The 23,076-nt window shown below is 38.8% G+C and overlaps 1 protein-coding gene across 4 annotated transcripts in view; it reads right to left on the minus strand.

The window, feature by feature from the left end:
• Positions 1-23,076, minus strand: part of BVES (blood vessel epicardial substance) — a 1,268,883-nt gene that overhangs the window by 700,909 nt on the left and 544,898 nt on the right. For all 4 annotated transcript variants that reach the window (XM_044065172.1, XM_044065155.1, XM_044065163.1 and 1 more), the window contains one exon: positions 8,907-9,149. In XM_044065172.1, coding sequence (XP_043921107.1) covers positions 8,907-9,138 — 232 coding nt within the window. In that variant the 5' untranslated portion in view covers positions 9,139-9,149. The remainder of the gene's footprint in view (positions 1-8,906; positions 9,150-23,076) is intronic.

The following is a 23,076-nucleotide window of genomic DNA, read 5'->3' on the forward strand; positions in this document are numbered from 1 at the left end:
AACCGAAGTCATTTTTGGATAGTTAAATCATGAGCCAAAATATTTAGAAGCAAAAATATACCAACGTTTAATAGTGCGTTGATTAAATCTAGCATAAAACCGACAGCAAGGTACATTATGATCAGGGCCTAGGCAAGGAATAAAGTACAAATGAAAATCTTTATGAGGTATTTGCTTCCCACAAGTAATGCAATTATTAAGTTTTACTGACATCTGTAAGGAGCAAGAAAAAGTTTCCCCAGCGGGGTACTTAACTTTAAGTTGAAGACTTTGGTTCTGAAACTCGAAAACGAAAATTTCAGGAGTCAGCTGATCGGCACTTGTGAACTGCTTCTGCTTCGGACACGGTGCGGCAGGAAAGACTAATGTAATGACGTCGGCTGCATGTTTTATACCCCTGACGACCTGACATCATGGAAGAAGGGACAGCAACCGACGCAGGACCCAAGACTTTGTTAATCAGGCCGACAGAGCAACCTGCCAGCAGATTACCCAAATGTAATGACTGCAACAGTGAAACATGAAGAACATCTCTTCAGCTCACTTCCTCACCAGATTCTGATAGTTGCCAGGGCTGGGACTGACAAATTTGGCTTGTGGTGGAAATGCCATGTGTCTTTGAAGTGTACTTAGGCACACACCAGGCATGGAAGAAATTAGGGCTTATAGAGGAGTCACATTACCTTAAAAGAAAGAGAAAGCACTGATTAAATAAGACCAATCGTAAAAAAAGGGAAAATAAAATAAAAAAAATTATATATCCTCTACTGCTAAGATGCTGGCAAGAGCACAAAGCACCATCACAGCTGCCTGATTGACAGCCTACTCTATAATGTTCTTGCGAATGCAGTGGAGGTGGTGTGAAGTCCCAGCTTAGGGGGAATAAAAAGGCCCTGTCCAACTGGACAGAAGCTTGATGGTGAGCAGGCATGGGGGGAATGACAGAAACACATATATATCTGTGGTACTTCGGTGTCAAGGATTAAACCCACAGTGATAATGGTGGGTGAAAGTTGTGTAGCTACAGCAGTGACTGCCATGATATCACCACAATGTGTCCAAAGTTGAATTACACACTCACTGGCATCATCAATATCACACACAGGCATGTGGTGTCAACTGCAGAATGTCTGCCATCCATATCTGTAGCGGATTCTGCAAACACACTCTACAGTGTGACATCCTCATTCTATTTATTCAGTAAGGGCATCAATGTTTTCTGCTGCCTCATCTGCTTTATGTACAGGCTGCTCTACCTCGCTAACATCAGCGACTGTAATTACTGTTGAGGCACACCTAAAATATTTAGAAGTTTCACTTGTGAAATCAAAAACATGCAAGCTTTACATGGAACATGCAACAGCAAAGACCAAACACAAAACCACATAGCTGACTCCCTGGTCACTTTCATCTCTAGTCTTGGCTTGCTATGCCTCACCAGTGCAAATGCAATTCTAGGTGGTCACAGAGTTGCTTCCATTCCAAAATAGTGGGCTTGTAAACCCTTCTTGAAAACTATATGCTGCACTAAACTCTGCTATACAAATATCTTGGAATACTGAAATGAAACATATTTTAGCAGTCAGACTCCATACCAAAATCCAATGCCACGGTGGTACGGTGGTAGCGTTGTGACGTCACATCAAGAGGTTCTCCTGTTCGATTCTCGGGAGTGGCAGTGCCTTCTGTGTGGAGTCTGCATGTCCTCCCCGTGGCTGGGTAGTGTTCAAAAGACATGCGTGCGTAAATGGGCATGCCTTCGTTGAAGGTTGGGCGTCGAGCTGGCACCTCAGCGTTTTGTAAAAAAAAATTTACTGCCAATCATTAGCAGACCGGAGTTCCGCTGTGGTGACCCCCTTACCGGGAAAAAGCCGAAAGACAAACAACAACAAGACTCCATACCAAAATCCCCCTTACTGCCACACATAGAAACCTCTATCAGAAGAAGCACTACCTTTTGCTTATTTTCCATGTCACTGCAGATAAGGTCCCCATATACCTATTCTGCTCCTGTGCCTTCTTTTATACTTTATCTTGCATGTTGGCAACAAGCTGCCTGCACTCAAAGGTGATCCCTCTAATGTCCAGCAACCACATTTCCCTCTACCACTACCTCTGCCCAACTCTTACTGCAGCAACCACCTCAGCACAAGTAAGAGTCCTGCATGCCTGCATGGCACTGAAGAGGACCACATTCCTCTCTTCTGTAAAGTTCAATTTACATTTTCTGCTGCTTATTGTGACCCTGTTTCAACAGAATCTAAATGGTGGCATATAGAACAGTAGCATAAACCATTGACATGTATATCACACTATATATTCAGTGGAACATATCCATGTTTCTCATGAGAAGAAAACTATTAACTGCTTTGTTCAAAAAAAGTGACGCAACCCCTTGTCTAACATACTAGTATCAGAGTTAACCAAATGAATGGTGGTATACTGCAATGCCAATGAGATTTAAGTATTAGACTCTACATATAGGTAGTGAGAACCAATGACAACTTTTTTTATAAATCATGTTTTAAAATAAGAGGCTGCAATTAACAATGGGGGCATTTTAGACTTAGCAACAAATATCTGCTTACAGACTATGGTCTGTGTATATGCAGTGGATAACACACGCACTCAGGTAACTCCACAGCAAGTACAAGTATGACTCTGTCATTGTCCATGTGGGTGTGAATGACCTGAGATGCACCTCCCTGGCCTACATGAAAAGAGACATGGAGGAGTTCTTGGACTATGTGGCCAAGACAGGTATGACCCTAGCCCTGAGTAACATCCTTCCATCGCCCAGAATGGTACTGCAGTACAAGCAGAAAATGACTGAATTCAACAATTGGCTAAGCTTCTGGTGTCATTCTAAGGGGATCCAGTAGCTGTCTGCTTGGGATGACATGACTGACAGATCTCGATGCTTTGCCAGAGATGGCCTGCATCTGTCACCCTAGGGTTTCTGGTTACTGGGTAAGGCTCTTGCCACCCGTATAGTGCCTTCTTTAGGCAGTGTTCCAAAGACCAAATTACCACCATAACAGCTATAAATAAATGCAATCTGAGGGTCATGCTGCTCAATGCTAGAAGTCTAAATCTCAAGATGCACTCGCTCGAAGCACTCCTCAAAATGGAGAACATCGACATTTGTGCTTTAACGAACACCCCTGCACTACCAGGCTATAAACTCATTCCACACCTTTCAGCCCCAGAACATGGACCGAAGCTCCAAAGACGGTGGCGTCTCCATATTCATAAAGGATATGCACACGTCCAGCTAGTAGCCCAACATAATGCATCAGAGGTACTTCAAGTGCAACAGTGGTAAGACGGCGATTCAGTTTGTAGCCTGCTCTAGGTCCCCAACCATGTCCCAAGACTCTCACTCCACATTCCTAAACACCTTGGAAACTATTAGGGTCAAACCCAACACTATCATACTGGGTGACTTCAACTACCTCTCCATCAACTGGGAAAACTACTCATGCACCAATACACTTGCCCAACACTTCCTGGAATTCATCAATTCCAATGTGCTGGACCAGCTCATCATTACCCCCACTAGAGGAAACAACATCCTTGACCTGGTTATTACTAACATAGGCAACCTTTGCTCAACACCAACAGTCAATTCCTCCCTGGATAGATCTGACCACAAACCATGGAAATCCACATCTCACCCACACCACCAGCAAAGGTAACCACCATGAAAAACTTCTCCAAAACTGACTTTGGGCACCTAAAAACACAGGTGGCTAACTTTACAGCACCCATACAAATGGAAAATAGGTGCATGACTGCCGAATCATACACCAGTTCACTGTATGAACACCTACATAAATGCATGGAACTGGCCATACCCAACAGAACCAAGACACTCTTCTCCAAAAAAAGGAAGCCAATCTGGTGGTTCCCTACCATTAACAAACTCTACAACAAAAAGAAGAAACTGTTGCAGAAAAAGGTGAATTCCCAAGACTGGAAAAACTCCCTTATTAGCCTCAACAAAAAGTTGAGATCCCTCATCAAAACCTCTAAAGCTAGCTAGCTATGAAGGCAGAACTGCGGCAGACACTAAAAACAAGCACAATGCCTTCCACAGTTATACCAAGAAACTCCATAGCAATACCCAGATTTGCTCTGGGTTACTGCACAATGGTACCACCTATACTGAGCTAACAGATATTACCAACATACTAGCCGATAGATTCAGTGCCAATTTTACCCCTCTCTCCCATAAAGGACCAAACACAATACCAGAAGAATGCCAAGCACCAAGCAGTACTGCAGCACAGGTTAAAGCTGCATTGTCCAAGGCCAAGAATACAGCTTCCATGGGATGTGACAACTTCCCTGGCTGTGTTCTACATGAACTACAAAGTGAACGGGCATCACACCTGTGTGCCCTGTTCAATCACAGCCTCACCTCCGGCTTTGAACCTACAGAATGGCAAACTGCTACAGTCATCCCTCTCCATAAAGGAGGAGCAACTACAGACCCTGGGAATTACTGCCCAATTAGCCTGATGAGTCTGATATGTAAGGCTATAGAGTGCATCATCATGGATCTAATTAACAAGGATATAGGGACTCTCCAAACTCTGGATCCCACGCAATTTGGCTTTGTGAAGGGTAGATTATGCCTGCTCAACCTGGTTGACTTCTTTGAGTCGGTCACCAAAGCTGTGGATGAGGGCAAGGCAGTTCATACAGCCTACCTCGATCTGGCCAAGGCCTTTGATATCATTCCCCACTCAGGAATTATTGATAGACTCATCAAACTAGGCATCAACCCCTATATCACTGGGGAGGGGGCAAACTGGCTCACAGATAGAACCCACAGAAAGTAGCAGACTCCAAGTCAGACTGCCGACCAGTCACGAGTGGAGTCCCACAGAGATCAGTCCTGGGTCCTGGGTACTAGGTCCTCTCCTGTTTAGCATCTACTTCTCAGAAGTCCAGGCCAACACGGAGGGACTCTGGCTGACCAAGTTCGCTGATGATTGCAAGCTGGGAGACATTATTAACTCCCCAAGTGATGCAGACATCATACAGAAAGGCCTCACTGACACCAATGACTGGTGTCGAAACCATGGCCTTAAGGTTAATGCCAAAAAATGCATTGTCATTCCCTTTGGGAAAAACTCAGTTCCCACTAATTACCACATTGATGGTAGCCCACTGAACACTGAAGGTGTTATAAGAGATCTGCGGACACAGGTTGACAGCAACCTCTCCTTCAACCACTATATTACCAATGTGGTCAGAAAGTCCTTCTATATGGCACATCTCATTACCAAGGGTTTTGCATCCAGGAAGAAAGAGGTCATCATCTCTCTCTACTCTTCCCTCGTTGGACCGATCATCAAGTATAATGCCCCATTTGGCATGTACCTCACTAAACACCTATAACAGCTGGAAAGGCCACAAAAGTACCTCACGAAGAGGATCCTAGGCCTTAAACACATGCCCTTCATGGACAGACTCAAGAAATTCCAGCTTTTCTCTGTCTCATATCGTTTATTAAGAGACTTACAAAGCCATGTCTGACCCAGCCTTGCCAGAAATGTTACGCCTAAAGAAATCCCAATCCCTCCGCACCACATGCTCCAGAGACCTCAACCTCATTACCACAATCAACAGAACATGCTGGAGGGACAGATTCATAACTCAGAAACTGCCCATGCTCTGGAACAGACTTCCCATTCGTGTCAAACAGAGCACCTCACTGGCCCTTTTCAAGAGAAATCTTGATGAGTGGATGGGAAATAGAAAGTTCACCCCAGAGATCACTCCAGTGGCTCTACATGATAGAGGCACCAGTGGCAGCATGTTGCCAGGGCACTTCTATGGGCTAGGCTTGTAAAGTCTCCAGGGCCGTTGGCCTAGTACACACTCATGAACCTGAGAACCTATTAATTCAAAGTACATATCCATAACTGACTGAAATTAATTATAATGTCTGTTCCTACATTTCTGCTTTGGGTCACTCCACATTCCGTATGAAATGACCGATTGTTTGATACATATTTCAACTATGCTTTCTAGCAGACTGGAATGTACATTTTAATCCAGGTGTAGTAATAACACATAATTTTAGAATACAAGAAAATGAAATGCAGATGCTTCTTGTAGGCTGTACTTTACAAAGGAAAATTGCTGTTTCTTTTTCTCCCACCCAGCACGTTCAGGGGACACTGCTTTGAATAGCCAGTTGATTACACTTTGATGAAAGCATACCAATATGCAACATGCCTATCTGCATAATACACTGTCCAAATGTAAATACCTCTGTTGCTGTACAATGTGACATCAAGCAGCAGCAAGTCCATCTGTGATTATTTAAATACAATTCTGATACCCTGCAGTAACCTAAAACCTGCAGCATTTTCTACTTATTAATCAGAAGCTTAACATACAGCACATATGCATAACTAGGCAGCAACCAATTACAGTCTTCCTCCCTGCATTCCTTTTAGGCCATGTCACAGTTTGGGTATGCAGTGAACCATCTGTCAAACAAGCAGTTCAACTATCATTTAACAAAGACAATGGCATGTTCATTTTAATTTTCTTACAGCAATAATTCACAAACTGCAACTCATTCTTACAATAGCAAATGTACATTTTAATATACAGTTTCATATACTTTTTTAAATATTACATATGTACTAAAAAGGCAAATGCAACACAACTTCTTTTACTTTTAGATTTTAAATAAGTTTACAAATGTTTAATTCAATAAAGCTTTAGTACAACTTTTCTTTTTTCCTGCATTTTTCTTTTGAAAAAAAAAAATTACTGTACATGCTCCCTGCTTGCTACAGCTTTGCAGAATATGAGTATACTAGTGACATCTGCATAAATATCCTCAGATGATTACTGTTGTCTGGCTTATTTGACACAGCTGTTTATAGGATCATGGGAAATACAAGACAGTTAAAGTCTTGCAACCATTTATGCCTTGACAGTACCCATCCTCAGACTGATCCTACTCTCTCAAGTAGAGTCAAGCCAGGGTGTACTTGTGAATACCTGTCCAATCATCCAGTTCCTGTTTGAAGAATGAAAATGTATCACATTGCTGAATTTGCAGCGGGAGCCTATTTTAGAAGTGGGTTGGCACTGTGTATTGACTATCACTCCACCTTGTTTTATTTATCTGCTGGTGAAGATTTGACTCTCATATTCTGTTTTTTGTGGGACTAGTTAATTTGCGGAAATATAAAAGATACAGGACCACTAGGACTCTAGTGGCACAGAAGACAAGGCATATATCCCCTCTGAGAAGTCTGTAAGACATTAAATAAAGGGAGTCTTTCTAGTTGTTTGATATGTCTAGTAAGGTACATCCCAAAGGGTACATTGTATTCAACAAACTACCTAAATGTATTAGATGTTCCTACCTGTTTCCATATTAATGTGACTGCACTGTCACTGATGTAGAGTACTCTTTGCACCTGACATAGGGATATTTCTAAATATTAAAAATGATTATCAGAAACAGCTTTTGTGTATGCAGATAACGGCATTGCCCAGGCAGCACTCCATACATGTTTTTCCTCAAGGCAACTGTCAAAAACCATAACTCAGAACAAGTGCTTTTAAACAAAATATTTATTATGAAGTAATTTATTTTGTTTTCAAATAACTGCACTACATAACAATAAGTTATGTTGGGTTACAGGTACATCTTAATTTAGCTACACCTGAAGGCAAAACCACAGCGCATGTGTGTCAATGCAGCATTATGTGATCATGATTTAGTGCTTTAACAGGTCAAGTGCTGTATTAAAACAGGTCTTATTGGCATGTATTAAGCCTGAACAAAATGCTAACTGCTAATGCTTACCAATTAAAATGGAAATGAAACAAAACAAATCATTGAAATTGTACTTGCACTCTTCTGGCAATTTGAATGTAGCTTATAATTACCATGTTGAAAACTTCTGTAACCTTTAATTCTTCTGCTATAAAATGATCTATATTCCCACAGTCTCAACCCATTTTCTTGCACTGGTATACATGTATATATACGTGTGTGTGAGTGTGTGTGTGTGTGTGTGTGTGTGTGTGTGTGTGTGTGTGTGTGTGTGTGTGTGTGCGCGCGCTCGTGCATATATACACACACACACATCAACATGAGTAGACATCTGTTTGGTTGACACGCTTTGGTCAAGAGAAAGAGATGACTGACAGGTGTGTGAAATCAATAATCCCCAAGTAGGAGAATATGCCCTTTCCCCACAGATTGCACAATCGTGAAATTAGTATATATATATATATATATATATATATATATATATATATATATATATGTATGTATATGAAGGTGTGCTAGGAATTGCCCCCTTTCAATAACACCTACACTTAAGTGTACATAGTCTGTATTTAATAACATACATACCACATTTTTTTGTGCTGTCTAGTCACCATAAACATTATACTACGTGTAGATGTAGTCTACACTTGGTGGTAACCTTTATTAATCCTCCTCAGTATTTAAAGCTACAAGAAAATCAGTAGGAAAACTAAAAGTAACAGGAAGAATGTATGAGTTATGCTTGTGTTGTCTGTTCACTCAAAGAGTGTGTACTTAGTGTGTACTTGGTGTGTACTTGGTGTAGGCTTTACTGAATCCCATTTTTTTTTTTTTATTTTGCATGTTCCAATGTTAGTCCTCAGAGCACTCACAGTAAGCCCGTCAATGCTTTGTTGTCAATGTTTCATCCATTCCATGTAGAGTACTACATCAATATATACACATATACATACAAACATGCATAATCTCACACACACACACACACACACACACACACACACACACACACACACACACACACACACACACACACATACAATGCACATGTTAGCATCAAATAGCATCATACATTCTTTAAGTAACTTACCTATGGTTAGCATGCCACGCAGAAATATCATATGGAAGTTCAAAGTGGTTGGGATGAGAAGCCCAACTGCAAAACATGCATTTGCGATATGGAATATTAGGTGATGTATTTCCCGCCAGTTTTCACAAATTTCAGTTTGATTGAAGGCAGTCATCTCATCAGTTCCTGGCATCATACTCAATGGTCTACTGTACAGCTGTGTAACATGCAGCATTCCTTCTGTGCTGTTCATGTTGACAGTCTCTAAATTGAAAAAAGGAGTTTTCTGTGATTTATGACGTTTAAAAGTAAGTATTACAATTAGATACACTGCAAACATTATGCATAATGATGGTGTAAATAAATTAAAAACTGCACCATACAAACTATGAGCCTAATCAAAAAAGGTATCCAAAACATCAGATATTTGCAGTTCTATACATATAGAATTCTGGTAACGCATAGTCTCTCCAATATACCTTGTATGAGAAACTTCTTGTGTGTGTGTGTGTGTGTGTGTGTGTGTGTGTGTGTGTGTGTGTGTGTGTGTGTGTGTGTGTGTGTGTGTGTCAGACAGAGAGAGAGAGACAGACGCTTAGTTTCACAGCTCAGAATTTGAATGCATCCCCTGCACTGTACAGTACATCACTTCAAACATTTTTGGCAATGAGTGTTTCCCTTTCTGCCCCTAAGCTACACATTTCTGCCTAGAAAGTGCTGCACAAATACTGCTGTGCTGCTGAGGACTTCTAAAGACTGGTTTATAGGACGAGGGAGCTTTTCCATAATATATATATATATATATATATATATATATATATAGTTCCACTTCATAAACGCGAATTGCTGAAATATCGAATTTCAGCAATCCGTGTCCATAAAGCCGAAACCTCTAAATAACGAAAGTGCATAATCGTGAATAGGACTATGTCGAATTTGTGCTTATGCATTTTCGTTATCGTACGGAAGTGTTCGGCTTGGATGGTGTCTGCAGTTTAAGGTGAGTGAGTGTGCGTGTTTTTTGTAACTTGTATGAGTGGGTGAGAGTTGGGAGGTGGGGGTGTGAGTGTGTGTGTGTTGGCTGTGTGTGATTTTTTTTACTGTTTGTACAATCTCAGAGTTAGTATATATAAGTAGGGGGGTGTGGGGGGTGCAGGGGGGCTTGCCCTCCTGCATATGTGTAGTGTTGGTGTGTGTCTGTGTGGTGTTGTTTTGTATTTCAGTGTTTTGTGGTGTGGGCGTTATGGTTTGTGTGTTCTGTGCTGTATGCTGTGTGTTCGATGCTGTGATTTCGTGGCTGTGAGGTGTTGGTGTTTTAATGGTTTTGACTTTATACTCTTGAAATGCTAAAATTCGATATTTCAGCAATATCAAGTGAAACCATATATATATATATATATATATATATATATATATATATATATATATATATATATATATATATATATATATATATATATATATATATATATATATATATATATATATATATATAATGTGTATATATATATATATATATATATATATATATATATATACACACACATACATATATATATGTATATAAATATATATATATATATATATATATATATATATATATATATATATATATATATATATATATATATATATATATATATATGTGTGTGTGTGTGTGTAGATACAATAAAACAATAACCACACAGCTATATGTGGATTCCAAAAACCTTGTCTTGTTGGTACTTTTTCTCAGCAAATGTTAGAGTAGCAGAGATAAAACCAAGAGATCTTCCACTTCCATTATTCACTCTGTGTGAAATACAGCTCCTATGCCACAATGCCAAGCACCACAGAAAATGACAAAGCCTATAGCAGCTGTATAATGAACAAGTACTTCAAATGACTGTTGCAAAGTTTTACATTTTTGAAATGCTAATTCTAGTTTCTTCTTCGTGCCTATTAGCCATTTCTGTGTAGAAAATAAAGCAAAGGATTGATCGAGGTAAGGACTTATAATAGTTCAATAAAACTCAAAAATGCTTTCAGTTCACTGTCTAAAAGACAGAGACTCCACTACATTAACTTTTGTCTTTACACAAACTAAACCATGTGCATATGCTATGTCCTAAGTGTTGTACTTCTTTCTCAAAAATACACATTTTCTGCTTTAAAGATGCAAACATCCATATTTGTTTTTCAATTTGTCATCACCTCATTTAAATTATACCAATGTTCCTCTAGTGTAGCCTCAGCAGCACAGATATCACTCAAATGGAATCATGAAACATCAAAATACACTCATCTCAATGAAGTGGCTCTTATTAAGATGAACCTGCCACAAAAGTAATATTAAACATTTTTTATTTGAGGGGGGGTTGTTTCCCAAAGCCCCCGCCTTAATATGGGAGCATTACAGCCACAATCCGTATTATATAAACTGCCTCCACAGTCCCACTACAATGGAAAAATGGCTTATCCCTGATATCCTGACAGTATGAGCTTGTGATGGCTTTTACACCTTCCACCTAAACAAACAACAGCATCTGACATGCCTTGTAATAAGATTTCTATAGTTTTTTTTGAAATGTAACTTGTACAGATGACATTCTAAAAGATGAAAAGCTAAAGTAAACATTAATTTGAAAGTATTTATACTATCTTTGTAGACTATCCTTCCAAAGATAAGAATGGCAAGTACTTAATTTAGAAAATGTCTGAATTTCTTCCCTACCATCAATGCAAACAGGCTTAGTATTCAGGGTACAGGGTACATTTTCAATGCAAACAGGCTTAGTATTCAGGGTACAGGGTACATTTCCATAGGCATTACTTGACTAACAGGTATCACACTAACAGCCCATTGTGAATATTTTATGCTAAAATTATTTTTTCTAAGTGTCTGTTTATTTCTTCTTCTCTCATAGTATAAGGCACAAACTTAAGTCTGACATATTCTGGAACATGAACACTAGTTGTGATTCTTTTTAATAGACAAATTTCTTCTTTACGACCAATTTCAACTTTCATGTGCACCTGCTTTGCTTTTGGAATGGATGTATTTTACTATTCACAGACTAAATACATTTTAAATAACCAGCTTCTTCCAAATAAGCTGGGTGATGTGCTTTCACAATTATCAAAGATATTTACTTTTTTTTCTGTGTAAGCAACTTTCACATCAGCATTTCCCACTATATATTTGCTCCACTGCTTAGGTTTTCAATACACGATCGGCTGGTTGCAAAACTGTATTACTTGACTCCTTAAATTTAGACTCCCTAATTTCTTGTTCGCTCATCAGTGTTAACTTCAAAATTCATAGCCTGACTTTTTATCCTGGGTAGTACCAGGAATGGAGTAACTTTTTGTAAAATTATGCTTTACTCAGTATGTGAAGCAAAATTTTGCTTCATACTGTTTGCACTGCAGAGGAATGGAGTCTTTACCGTACCCTAGGTATCTAAGCAGCCTTGGCACAGAAGGAGCCATGCAAGGTGGGACAGCAGCTAAGAGGAGTGCCCCGCTCACTTTTCCCGGGGGGGGGGGGGTGAAAGGAAGCAGACAATCAGGGAGAACATAGGGAAGTGTGGTGTATCCAGTGGAGACTGCAAAAAACACTTCATGTGCTTGAGGGGAAGGGCTAGGGTTGCTTGTTTGTAACGTCCCTTGAGAGATGATCAGCACAGACAGCTCACATATATCCCCCTTCATTTCCACAAGCAGTTCACCCACAGGGAATGGAGTAAGGATAAGAAAACCCTCAAACCAACACTAATATCTGTCTAAATCACAGTCCATCTTGGTCGACAATCGCTCCTGTGACAGGGAATGATCAGGCAAATTGACCAGGAGTGGGCTGATGGCTGACCAACAGCAGGGGCAAAGAGTGTGCAAAAACAAAATAGTTTAATTTCCCCTTCAACAAGTAAAATTGCTGAATAATCAGAGCTAAATTTCTTTCACCTCCTTTAACACATTTCTTCTTTTAAAACGATTTATTTGTCTTAGTTTACAGGATCTTACTATACAAGTTATTTTACCAGATGCATGGTGTTTTGTTTGCTTAAATATATACTGAGTTGTGTCATGTTTACACAAGCATCTGTAACAGGCTTTAGCTTTATTTCAGTCTGTAGTCAGAGCCACAGTCTGTGTTGTATTTATTGTTCTTTTACTCAGTTATATACTGCTGCCAACTATTTGTTACTCCATCTGTAAAAAGCAATACCTGAAATATTTTCAAATGTCATGTTACTATCTGAATATAGGCTTGTATGCATTCATCATTTATTATAACTCCTCCTGCAATGTCTCTACATTGTATTTGTCTTTGGCTAATTCTCTTAACTCTGCTAAATATTCTAACACATATTTAGGATGCTTTCTAGCACAGGAATGCAATAAATTTCTCTCTAGCACTTCACTAAATTCTGTAAATTCTCTAAATTCTCCCAGCAGTAGGACTCGGCAGCCACTAAAAGTACACTTGTGTTGGGAACTTATCGAAAATGTAGCTGTTCAAATACATTTACTTTTGGATAGGCTGCCTGCAGGTAGCCTGAATGTCAGCCCAACTTCCCCATCTGTACCTTCCTCAGAGGTTTCAGCCAAGATTCTCCCATTGCCATAAAAGGACAGTGAAGGTATAAGAGGGGTATTGACCAACACACGTTTAGCTCTTTTATAGCCTAGTTACATCAGGAGATGGATCATGGCACCACAGCATGAGCAGGCAAGCAGAGAGCAACCCCTCCCCCAGACAAAGAGGTCCACCCAGAGGTTCCCAATCAAAACCTCTGAGAAGTATTGAAAAATCAAGCAGGGAGGGAGCCTGGCTGAGAAATGACAAGGAATGGAATCGATAAAATGCAAACGACCCCAACCCTAGAGGGTCAGAGTCAGCTTGATCAAATGGGGCCAGGTTCAGGTTTTCTAAGACATTACTAATATGCATAGTCGAGAGATTTCCTTATGTGAAGTGCTATAGTGCAAAACTCCTCTCAGACAACTGTTTCATTGATAATCTCTAGTACAAGGGAGGGGACACTCCACAATATAGCAGGCTGAGATGGCAGAAGAGCGAATCATTAAGAAAGCATTGGTGTGCTTTAGACACCCTTTATTCTAGGTGAGAAAGTCCACATGTTGAGTTATTACCTTTGGTTTTTCCCATCCCAGGCCTAGCAGGAAGGAGAGCCAGAGCTGCCAGGGCCAAATGAGAATTAGAATGATTTTTGACCAGTCTTTACTGATGTTTTGCAATAATCTGGGGAAAGAGTACAGGAGGAAAAGTACATAGAAATAGCCTTGCCTAATTGAGAGAGAAGGCGTCTACTTCCCATCCTAGTGGAGTTGCTGTTCTACAGCAGAACTTTCTCAGCTTCCTGTTCTCTGGTGAGGCAAAAAGGTAGGATTTTTCTGGCACAACCCAATCTTTGGTCAGATCCACAAAAATGTCTCTGTTTAACATCTGTTCATCTGAGAGTCATGTCTGCCTCCGGAGCAGTCTCTTAGGCCTGCACTGCCAATAATTCCATCTTGCTTGTTGATAAATCACATTAAAGTGGTATTGGCAGTAAAACTTCAGAATGCTCCCTGCACCCAAATCTGTTTCACTGCTTTTAGAGTCTGCATCAAAGCCATAATTTTGTTCACATTTATGTGCTTCTTTTTGCATGCTTTGATCTTATATACCTTGTACTAGCTAATGCCATATGGGCTCCCCAATCTAGGTCAGTGGAAACTGTGGTCAGAATCTGGGTAGGTTGCGACAGTCTACAGGGCATGTCCAAACTGCGGTGTAACTGATCCATCTAACCATGCAAGCTCTTTCTTTATGCAAGGGAGGAGAGAAATGCGAGCCTTCAGTGAATGAGAATGCGAATGCTGACACCATCTGTTCCTGAGGTACTACTGTAATTTCCTCATATGTTATTTCACCAGAGGTACCACTAGGATGCAAGAAGCCATGTAACCCAGAACCCTTTGGAATTCCCTTTTTGTGGTTACTTCCTTCCCCAGTATGTTTGTCTTCGGGTTAAAAGGCCTTCTGAAGTTCTGTGTGTGACTGTGCCCCTAGAAAGATCATACTCTTTGTAAGAGTTAAGTAAGACCTTTTCAGGTTGATGAAAAGCCCCAGTTCCATGAAACAAGTCAGTGTAAAGTGGAAGGCTTCTGGGATGTCCTCTACAAAGTGTACTTGAATGAAACAGCCATCCAGGTACTAGTAAATGTGGATGCTTTTTGTTTTGCACTAGACGGTTACTGGAGAGAGGCATTTGGTTAGGACCCTGGGTGCAGTATACAAGCCAAATGGCAAAGAAATTAAGTAGTAATGATCCCCCCCCCTTGCTACTCATTTTAGAAATTTCAGGTCCAGAGTTACCAGACAGGCTTGTGGAAATGGATGAGATAAATGACCTTGAAAGGCCAACATCCTGAATTTTGAAATAAGGAACATGTTCAGTTTAGAAAGATCTACAATGGGTCTCCATATGACTTCATTTTGGGGTTCAAGGAACAGCTCTGAGTAAAAGCTTGAGTTTTCTTTTTTGATACTCTCTTTACAGTCTCCTATTCCTGCAGTTCTCTTACTAGAGAAACACTAAGGTCACAATGTCCATCTACACTGCTGGGATGCCCCTCACACTTTGGTCTGTTAAGAAACTGCAATCTGTAAACTACTTGTAGAATTTTTAGGACCCATTGGTTCTAGGTTATATATATTTTTTTATTTTTCCTTCTATCCTTACAGGAGTGGGGGGAGGGTCTGGGTACATATTAGGTGGGGGAGCCAGACTCTAATGACTATTCCCTTTGGAAGTCACAGTCTTAGTGGTCACCAAGATTTTCTTTTGGTTTAGCTACCCATTTTTTTTTTTTTTTTAATTTTATTTTTCAAAACACCTTTATTAAATTATCACTTGTGACATAGACAAATTTACATTCATATAAAAGTAATCACATGAACATTTTACATCACATATATTGCTATAGATCATATAACCTAAGCAACAGTACACAAATTATTAAATTCCTGCCTTTTTTTAAACAAGAAATATCTTTATTAAACCATCACTTACTACATAGGCAATCGTACATTTATACAAATGAAAACAAACCACACCGACACAATCCTAGTTGCAAGTATTTTACATCACAAACTATACTGACACACTCCTGGTTGCAAACACTATACATCACTTATAATCTACCCAAACTGCCCATTTTTAAATGATTATCTTCCTCCTTACTAGTCATAGCCCTGTTTGGAAAATAAATGCCAAACTTTGGTGGGGTTATTTCTGCTGAACTTTGGTGCCTGGGACTGAAAAAGTGACTGACAGACTACAGTGACTTGCCTTACTCCTCCAGTCTTTTAAAGACACTTTCAGCAGAAGGTTCAAAGAGGGTGTCCTTATTTAAAAGTGCTATGAGGAACTCTGTCTTGACTTGGTCTGGTGGGGATATATCCACAGCCTGGCATATCTCCAAATTACTGGTCCTGTAACTGCTGCCCTGCAAAATGCATCCAAAGCATCACAACAACATTTCCTGGGAATGCTTGGCATATCTGGGTTGAGCATCTCCTACTTCAGATCCTTGTCTCAGATTCTCTCTGCTTAGGTCCTTATCTTCTCCTGCAGAGTTTGCTGCCAAGTAAACATTTGAATCTGTCAGATTAAGGCTCCAAGGTAGCAAATATGTAAAGTTTTTTCTCCAAATATATTGAGCAGTCTACTTTCCCTGCCATTGGGAATATGTTTCTGTCAGAATCAAGGAACACCACTGCTGAATCAGATAAAGGGTTCTTATATAGGAATTTATATGAATCATTGACCCTAAAGAAATGTTCATGTTTGCTAGGAGTTGAGGGGACAGAATCTGGCTCTATGAATGCATTAGTAAATACATCTTTCAAGACATCCATAACTGGAAGAACAGCATACAATTGGGCTCAAGAGGTCCATGAAAGCTATGTATCTGAACTGGGCCTTTGAGTACTCTGAGGGCTCCCACTGGAACTTCTCCTTCATTTTATGAAGGGTGTCACCAAAAGAAAAATATTCTGGAGATGAAGCAGAGAAAAGGTGAATCAGTGTAAAATTTACAGGCAGGCAGGCACATAAGGGAACTTGCCTACATAAGTCAATTTGTCTGCTTTAGACTATGGGGTGTATAAATTTTCCACTGAAAGTTCCTTCCTTCATTTCTTAGAGGGACCCACTGACACCCAAGGGATTTCAAGGCTAATTGCTTGGATTTAAAAAGACAAAAAGTCCTTTGTCAGCTAAAAAAGTTGGTAGGAGAAAGACTGAGGCAAATGAGGCTGAGGCACTGCTCAACTTAGGCCAAGACGACAGGCACTAGTTTGAGCCTTATGCTTTAGACCTCAGAGACTCAAGTTAAATCTGCCTTGGAGGCCTTGTTTCTCAGGTGGGTGACCATATCCTCCTCTTGGTCTCTGGGAACTCTTAAACCAGTATTGAGGTGATTCTGTCCTCAGCTTCAGTAATCATAATTTAAGTATCAGATGGAGGTATGGACCACTGACTGCAAACCAGACAACTCAAGTTTGTTTAATGGCTAGGGAGCTGGATGAAACAGATAGGGGATTGTGAAAGGTGTGGCTTTTTGCCAGATCACCAATTCTTCGAGGGAGAATGCAGTTTCTGCCTATGATTTAAAATACCCTCAGTGGCAGGAACAAGCAATGATAATCATGCACCAGTGTGATGTTAAAAATTCATGACAGAAAGGGAGGTTGGAGCTAACTGCTCTGTGTAATGATGCTCATGATAAATAGCATGCAAAAATTCTCCTTGTGTGCAGGACAGCATATCTGACGCTACTGACTACTCCCATTCTGATCTATTTGCCCTTCCCAAACTGCTGATGGAATGCACTCAGCCCCGGAGATACTACCATAGATGCTAAGGTAAAAAGGAACAATAACCACAACTATTTAACAAGGATCAATGACAGCAGACTAGAACTGGTGATGATCAGCAGGACTATGCACAAATGGGGATTAAAAAAATTATCCCAGTTAGGAATGGATTACAGCTCACATTTTAGACACTGATTTTTTTCAAATATATTTTTATTATAAAGATAAAAGGTTATTTTTGTTACAACAATCACCAAAACATATGATAAGAAATGTATAACAACTTATAAAAAATTGATAGCACTAATAAAAAAAAAACAGCCTAACCAAATTCCAACTATAACAACCTAATTATACGCAAGAAAATAAATGCTTGACTTAAGCCCATGTAAAAATAAGGTATTCAGATGTTAAGTCAGGGGAAGAAAATAAAAGGTAAATATATACCAAGGTATTGATGTCAAATGTGTATCTGAGAGAAACTGAAATAGGAAACCAGAGTTACGTATAGACTGAGAAACAAGGTGTTAGATTTAATTAAATTTTGTAAAAGTAAATTCATAGTAGTAATATGGTTAGTAAGATTATAATGCTTTGAACAGTTAGACAGAAATTTAAAAGTTTTAAGATGTTTACATTGCATTTTATTAAACTGTCCCCAATTTAGGGATTTGAAGTCTACCCAGTGCTGTACAATGTATAGTTTCAGAAGGGAAAAACAAGTTATTAGAATTAAGAGATATTTTTGTATGTGCTGTTGGAAGGTATATGAAGTAAAGCTAGCTGCCAAAAAAATTTATCAGTTTCAGGAATGGCATTCTTAATTTTCTTGAAAAGAGTAGACCATAATGCTTTAGGGTATTTGCAGGACCAAAATGTGCATATAATGTCTGTACTGTCTTTGCCACAGTCTTAACAGAATGAAGAAGAACTGGGGAAAACAGATGCCTTCTTGGTAGGGGGTAATAGCGTTGCTCATAATCATTAACTGAAAGAAGAATAGTTTTTTTTTCTGAGGGGATGTAATTTAGACTGATTACAAATGGTTGTTTACAGATGTTTGCCAAAGCAGAAATGCCAATGCATGAGGATAATATAGATAAGGAAATATAGCTGCATCCAAACAATTAGGAGGATTGAGATTGTCAAATCTCCATTTATATTACCTACTTTGTAACTGTATCAGGTTTTGGAATACAATGAATTTAGATCCCCAGAAAACATACTGACCCCTAAATGGATTAACATATGACATAAATATCGATCTTCTCTAACATGTAATATTCAACCTTACCTTTTCTCAATATCACAGAAGTTAAATTATGAAAATATACAAATTCTTCATAAATATGATTCAGTCTTATACATCTAATGAGAAGGATTATTTATCAGGTTGTTTTGAACTAATTCAGCCTATTAATTTAAACCTAATTATACACCTGAATAACTGTATGATTAATTTAAATCAATTCTCAATGCTGAATGGAAAGAAAGTATTTGAATTCATTCAAGATCCCCATCTCACTGTTGAATCTGCTAGGATAAACCTTAAGTCTCCCAAAAGGCTACTTGCCAGTTCTGAATCAAATTAATGACTAGATCAACTTAAAATTTAAATATAATAAATTACACTCAGTAAAGCTTCACATATTACAGTTATTATTAGAAAGCTTTACACAGGACAAAGCATTATCTACAGCATATACAATAGTCTTAGACATTGAAAATTATGAGTTTTGACAATAAGCTACTGCAAAGTAGTGAGTACAGTTTTTTAGTTATTATAATATTCTTTTTAGGAATGGAAGAATTTATTATATTTCTCTTATGACATTGTTAAAAGATGACCAGTGTATAAATGTTAAAACACAGAAACAGAAATTAAAATATATTATGGAGGTGCTGAAACACCACAAATACATTAGTAATAAGTAATAAAACACAATGATTGTTGGGTTTAGGATCTAATAAAAAATGGTGCTGGTGCATAAGACATAAGACACCTACACCAGGCAGGTGTATGCTCTTATCAGATCATAAGCCACACCTCAGAGTATTTTACTCCTTTAAACAACATAGGTGCTTTATTTTATATGTTGGTTTTGATTTGTGAGTGTTTCTGTTTTTGCATTAATGGTTTTAACATTATGCCTTCTTGGATATAAAATTGGTCCACATTTATTCCATAATAAGCCTGAAATAGATGCTGAACTTTGAACAAAAGAACAGTACTCTCTTTGAAAGGACTGTTCTATGTTACCATTACAGGTGCAGTTTTCAAAACTTGGCACCTATTTTAGGCTTACATCAAAATACAAATGTATTTTACAAATGTTGCTGAATACATCCCAAAAGGGTTATAATAAACAACTTCTACTATATTTAATTAGAAGTATTTCTAACTCTACCCCTGACAAAAACAGTACATTGTAACAACACAATCTTTGCTCAGTGTCTTCATTATTTTAGTCAGTTTACTCTCACAGGCTACAGCTGTAATAACCATTTATTTGCTGGTTAATTCCAAGGAGAATTTCAGGTCTCTGTTATCATTTCTGTTTTACCTTAATTTGTTTTAATTTTTCCAAAGAAAGGGCATGGATCATCACTGGCAACTCTCTGTCCTTACTCCTTCAAAAGTAAAATGTTAAAAATAAAGCTGTTTGTACTGTTTTCTCAGTAGCTCATTTTGACTTTTCTGGTTTCAAAAACAATAAATAAACCATGAATCTGGAATTGTCTTTTTAGCAGTTAAGGTGGGTGTAACTGCTATCCACAGCATCTGAGCAAAATGAAAGTACAGTTTAATCACACACACACAAACACCAACATACACATACTCTCATTTACGCACACACACAAACACCAACATGCACATACTCTCATTTATATACGCACACACACTTTCATACATAGACACATACATACATATATACCATGTACACAAATGCTATTTTGTAAAATCTGATGAATATATAATCCTATGCTAATGTCTAAAAAGAAGCTTGAGAACATTTACATTGCTTCCTTGAGAGAATGCAGTCTGAATGTTCAACACTGGTGAGTGATAACAGTGTTATGGTTATCCTTCAGCAGTGACTGCTTATTGTAAAGCTATTTTTTCGCCAAATGTTTCTTACAAGACACGGATACTTAGTATCTTTGAGATTTTAAAACTATTCATCCAAACATGTGAAGTGCTTCACCTCTGGGAATGATATGTTTGGTTCTGACTACCATTTATTTGATTTCTAGCCACATAACGGAAACGACTGTTGTTGGCCTTGCTGCAATTTTTTTTGGTATTTATGCATGTGTGATGTGCTGATTCTTGGGGTTAGAAACATCAGATTAAGTCAGAAAGGTGGAGTGACTTACAATGCAGTATACTTGGGCACAGCATTCTGCAAGACATCAGGGTCTCTGCTGCACTGTCTCCAGTGATCATGGTAAAGCAGCATAAATGAACCAAAGCCAAGTGCTTTCTCAGACTTCCCAGTTTGTAAAACTGAATGTATGCTTCTGTGATAAAATGGATGGGGTACAAGAAGACAGGGTGGTTAAGAAGTCAGTTAGGTATCAGTTTATTCTGTAACACTAGCATATACCCCTGTCACTAGGAATCTGTAACAATAACCATTAAAACATATCAGTATTTATTTACTTGATAACAGGCAAAGAGAAAAAACAAGTTCAAGGATTGTTTTCAGCCACAACCTGAGCCAAATATTACATACAGCAGACGATACAATAATAATAAACAATATCTTTAAATGAAAAGGATTCACAAAGGGATGGGATGGGAAGTAAAGAGAGTTGAATAATAAATACATTGTGCATAATACATTAGGAATTAATTACATTTTACTTTCGAAACCAGTGGTGTACAGAAAAGGGGGTCTATATTACCAAAGCGAAAAACCCTATGCGCAAATACCAAAACATCGACCCCTATACCGCGAAAATCCCGAACACACTAAACCGCGAAAAAAAAATATCGAACTGTCATAGTTGGCCAACCCCACCACCTGCTACATACTACCTACCCAAACAAAATAAAACACATACATACACTAACCAAACCCTACTTCTAACCTAAACTAAAGCAACAAAACACTACCTCCAACACTACACTAAACCCCACAAACACAACTATCTATGCACTCTCCTTAACCCCTCCCTAACCCTAAGGTCCATAACTACCGCACACTTCCCCTACACACACACACCCAAACAAAATAAATAAAACACATACAAACATTTAAAAAAAAAACATACCTCCAACACTACACTAAACCCCACATACACAACCCTAAGGTCCATAACTACCGCACACTTAACCCTACACACATACACCCAAACAAAATAAATAAAACACATACATTTAAAAAACACCTACTTCTAACACTACACTAACTCTTACATACATTATCTATCTATGCACTTACCTTAACCCAAATCCTAACACTAAATTCCTATCTATCGCACACTTACCTTATGGAACTATACCGCAGATGGGCCAACCAAAACAAATTGACATTTCGAACTTAGCGGTTTTGAACTTTCGCGGTTTACGTACTTAGCGCAATATGGGTCGGCGTCTTCTTATTCGCCTAAAGGAATCTTCGCTCTCATAATAGGAACCCCAGAAAAGGCTAGGTATATAAATTCCATAACTGAATCACAAGACCTTTTCTTTCTTTCTTATGAAATCTACACTTATAAAGGCACATTATATAACCCGAACAGTTCTAACTACTTTCAACATGTAACAGCAACTTAGTTAAATGCCTTATCACCCAAAAACATATAAAAGATAGGCCACATTAACGTTCGTGCACCCTATTCTTGTGATCATTGCAGATAATAATTGGCAAAGATGTTTAGTGAGCAGTGGGGGAAGGGACTGCAATCAAAAAGCATCAGTTTAACTACATAATACGGAGACGAGAGACGATCATGGCACAACCACCATGTCTACCATCTAGACTTCTTCAGGAAGAAGCAGTGGTGTTCCCCACGGAAATGACAAGAATATAAACCTACAAATTCTGTTTAATGCAGTCTGTAGAAGACTAGTACTGAACGGATAGTTTAGGGCTATTTTAATTTTGGTATTAAGAAGTTTTAGTCTGATGTGGGCCGAGCCACACATGCCTACATTATTTACCAGCCACAACTGCATAGTCGGGTTAAATACCTGCAGCTCACCTGAATAACTGAGTGCCTGTCCTGTACCAGATCATACATAGTAGGTGTCCTGATGACATTCATATTTAGTTTACTGCTATGCAGCCAGTGTCACTGACAACAAAATTA

The sequence above is a fragment of the Protopterus annectens genome, chromosome 1.part0, assembly GCF_019279795.1.
Source record: "Protopterus annectens isolate FY-2018-M chromosome 1.part0, PAN1.0, whole genome shotgun sequence".
In the NCBI taxonomy this organism is placed as follows: Eukaryota; Metazoa; Chordata; order Ceratodontiformes; family Protopteridae; genus Protopterus; species Protopterus annectens.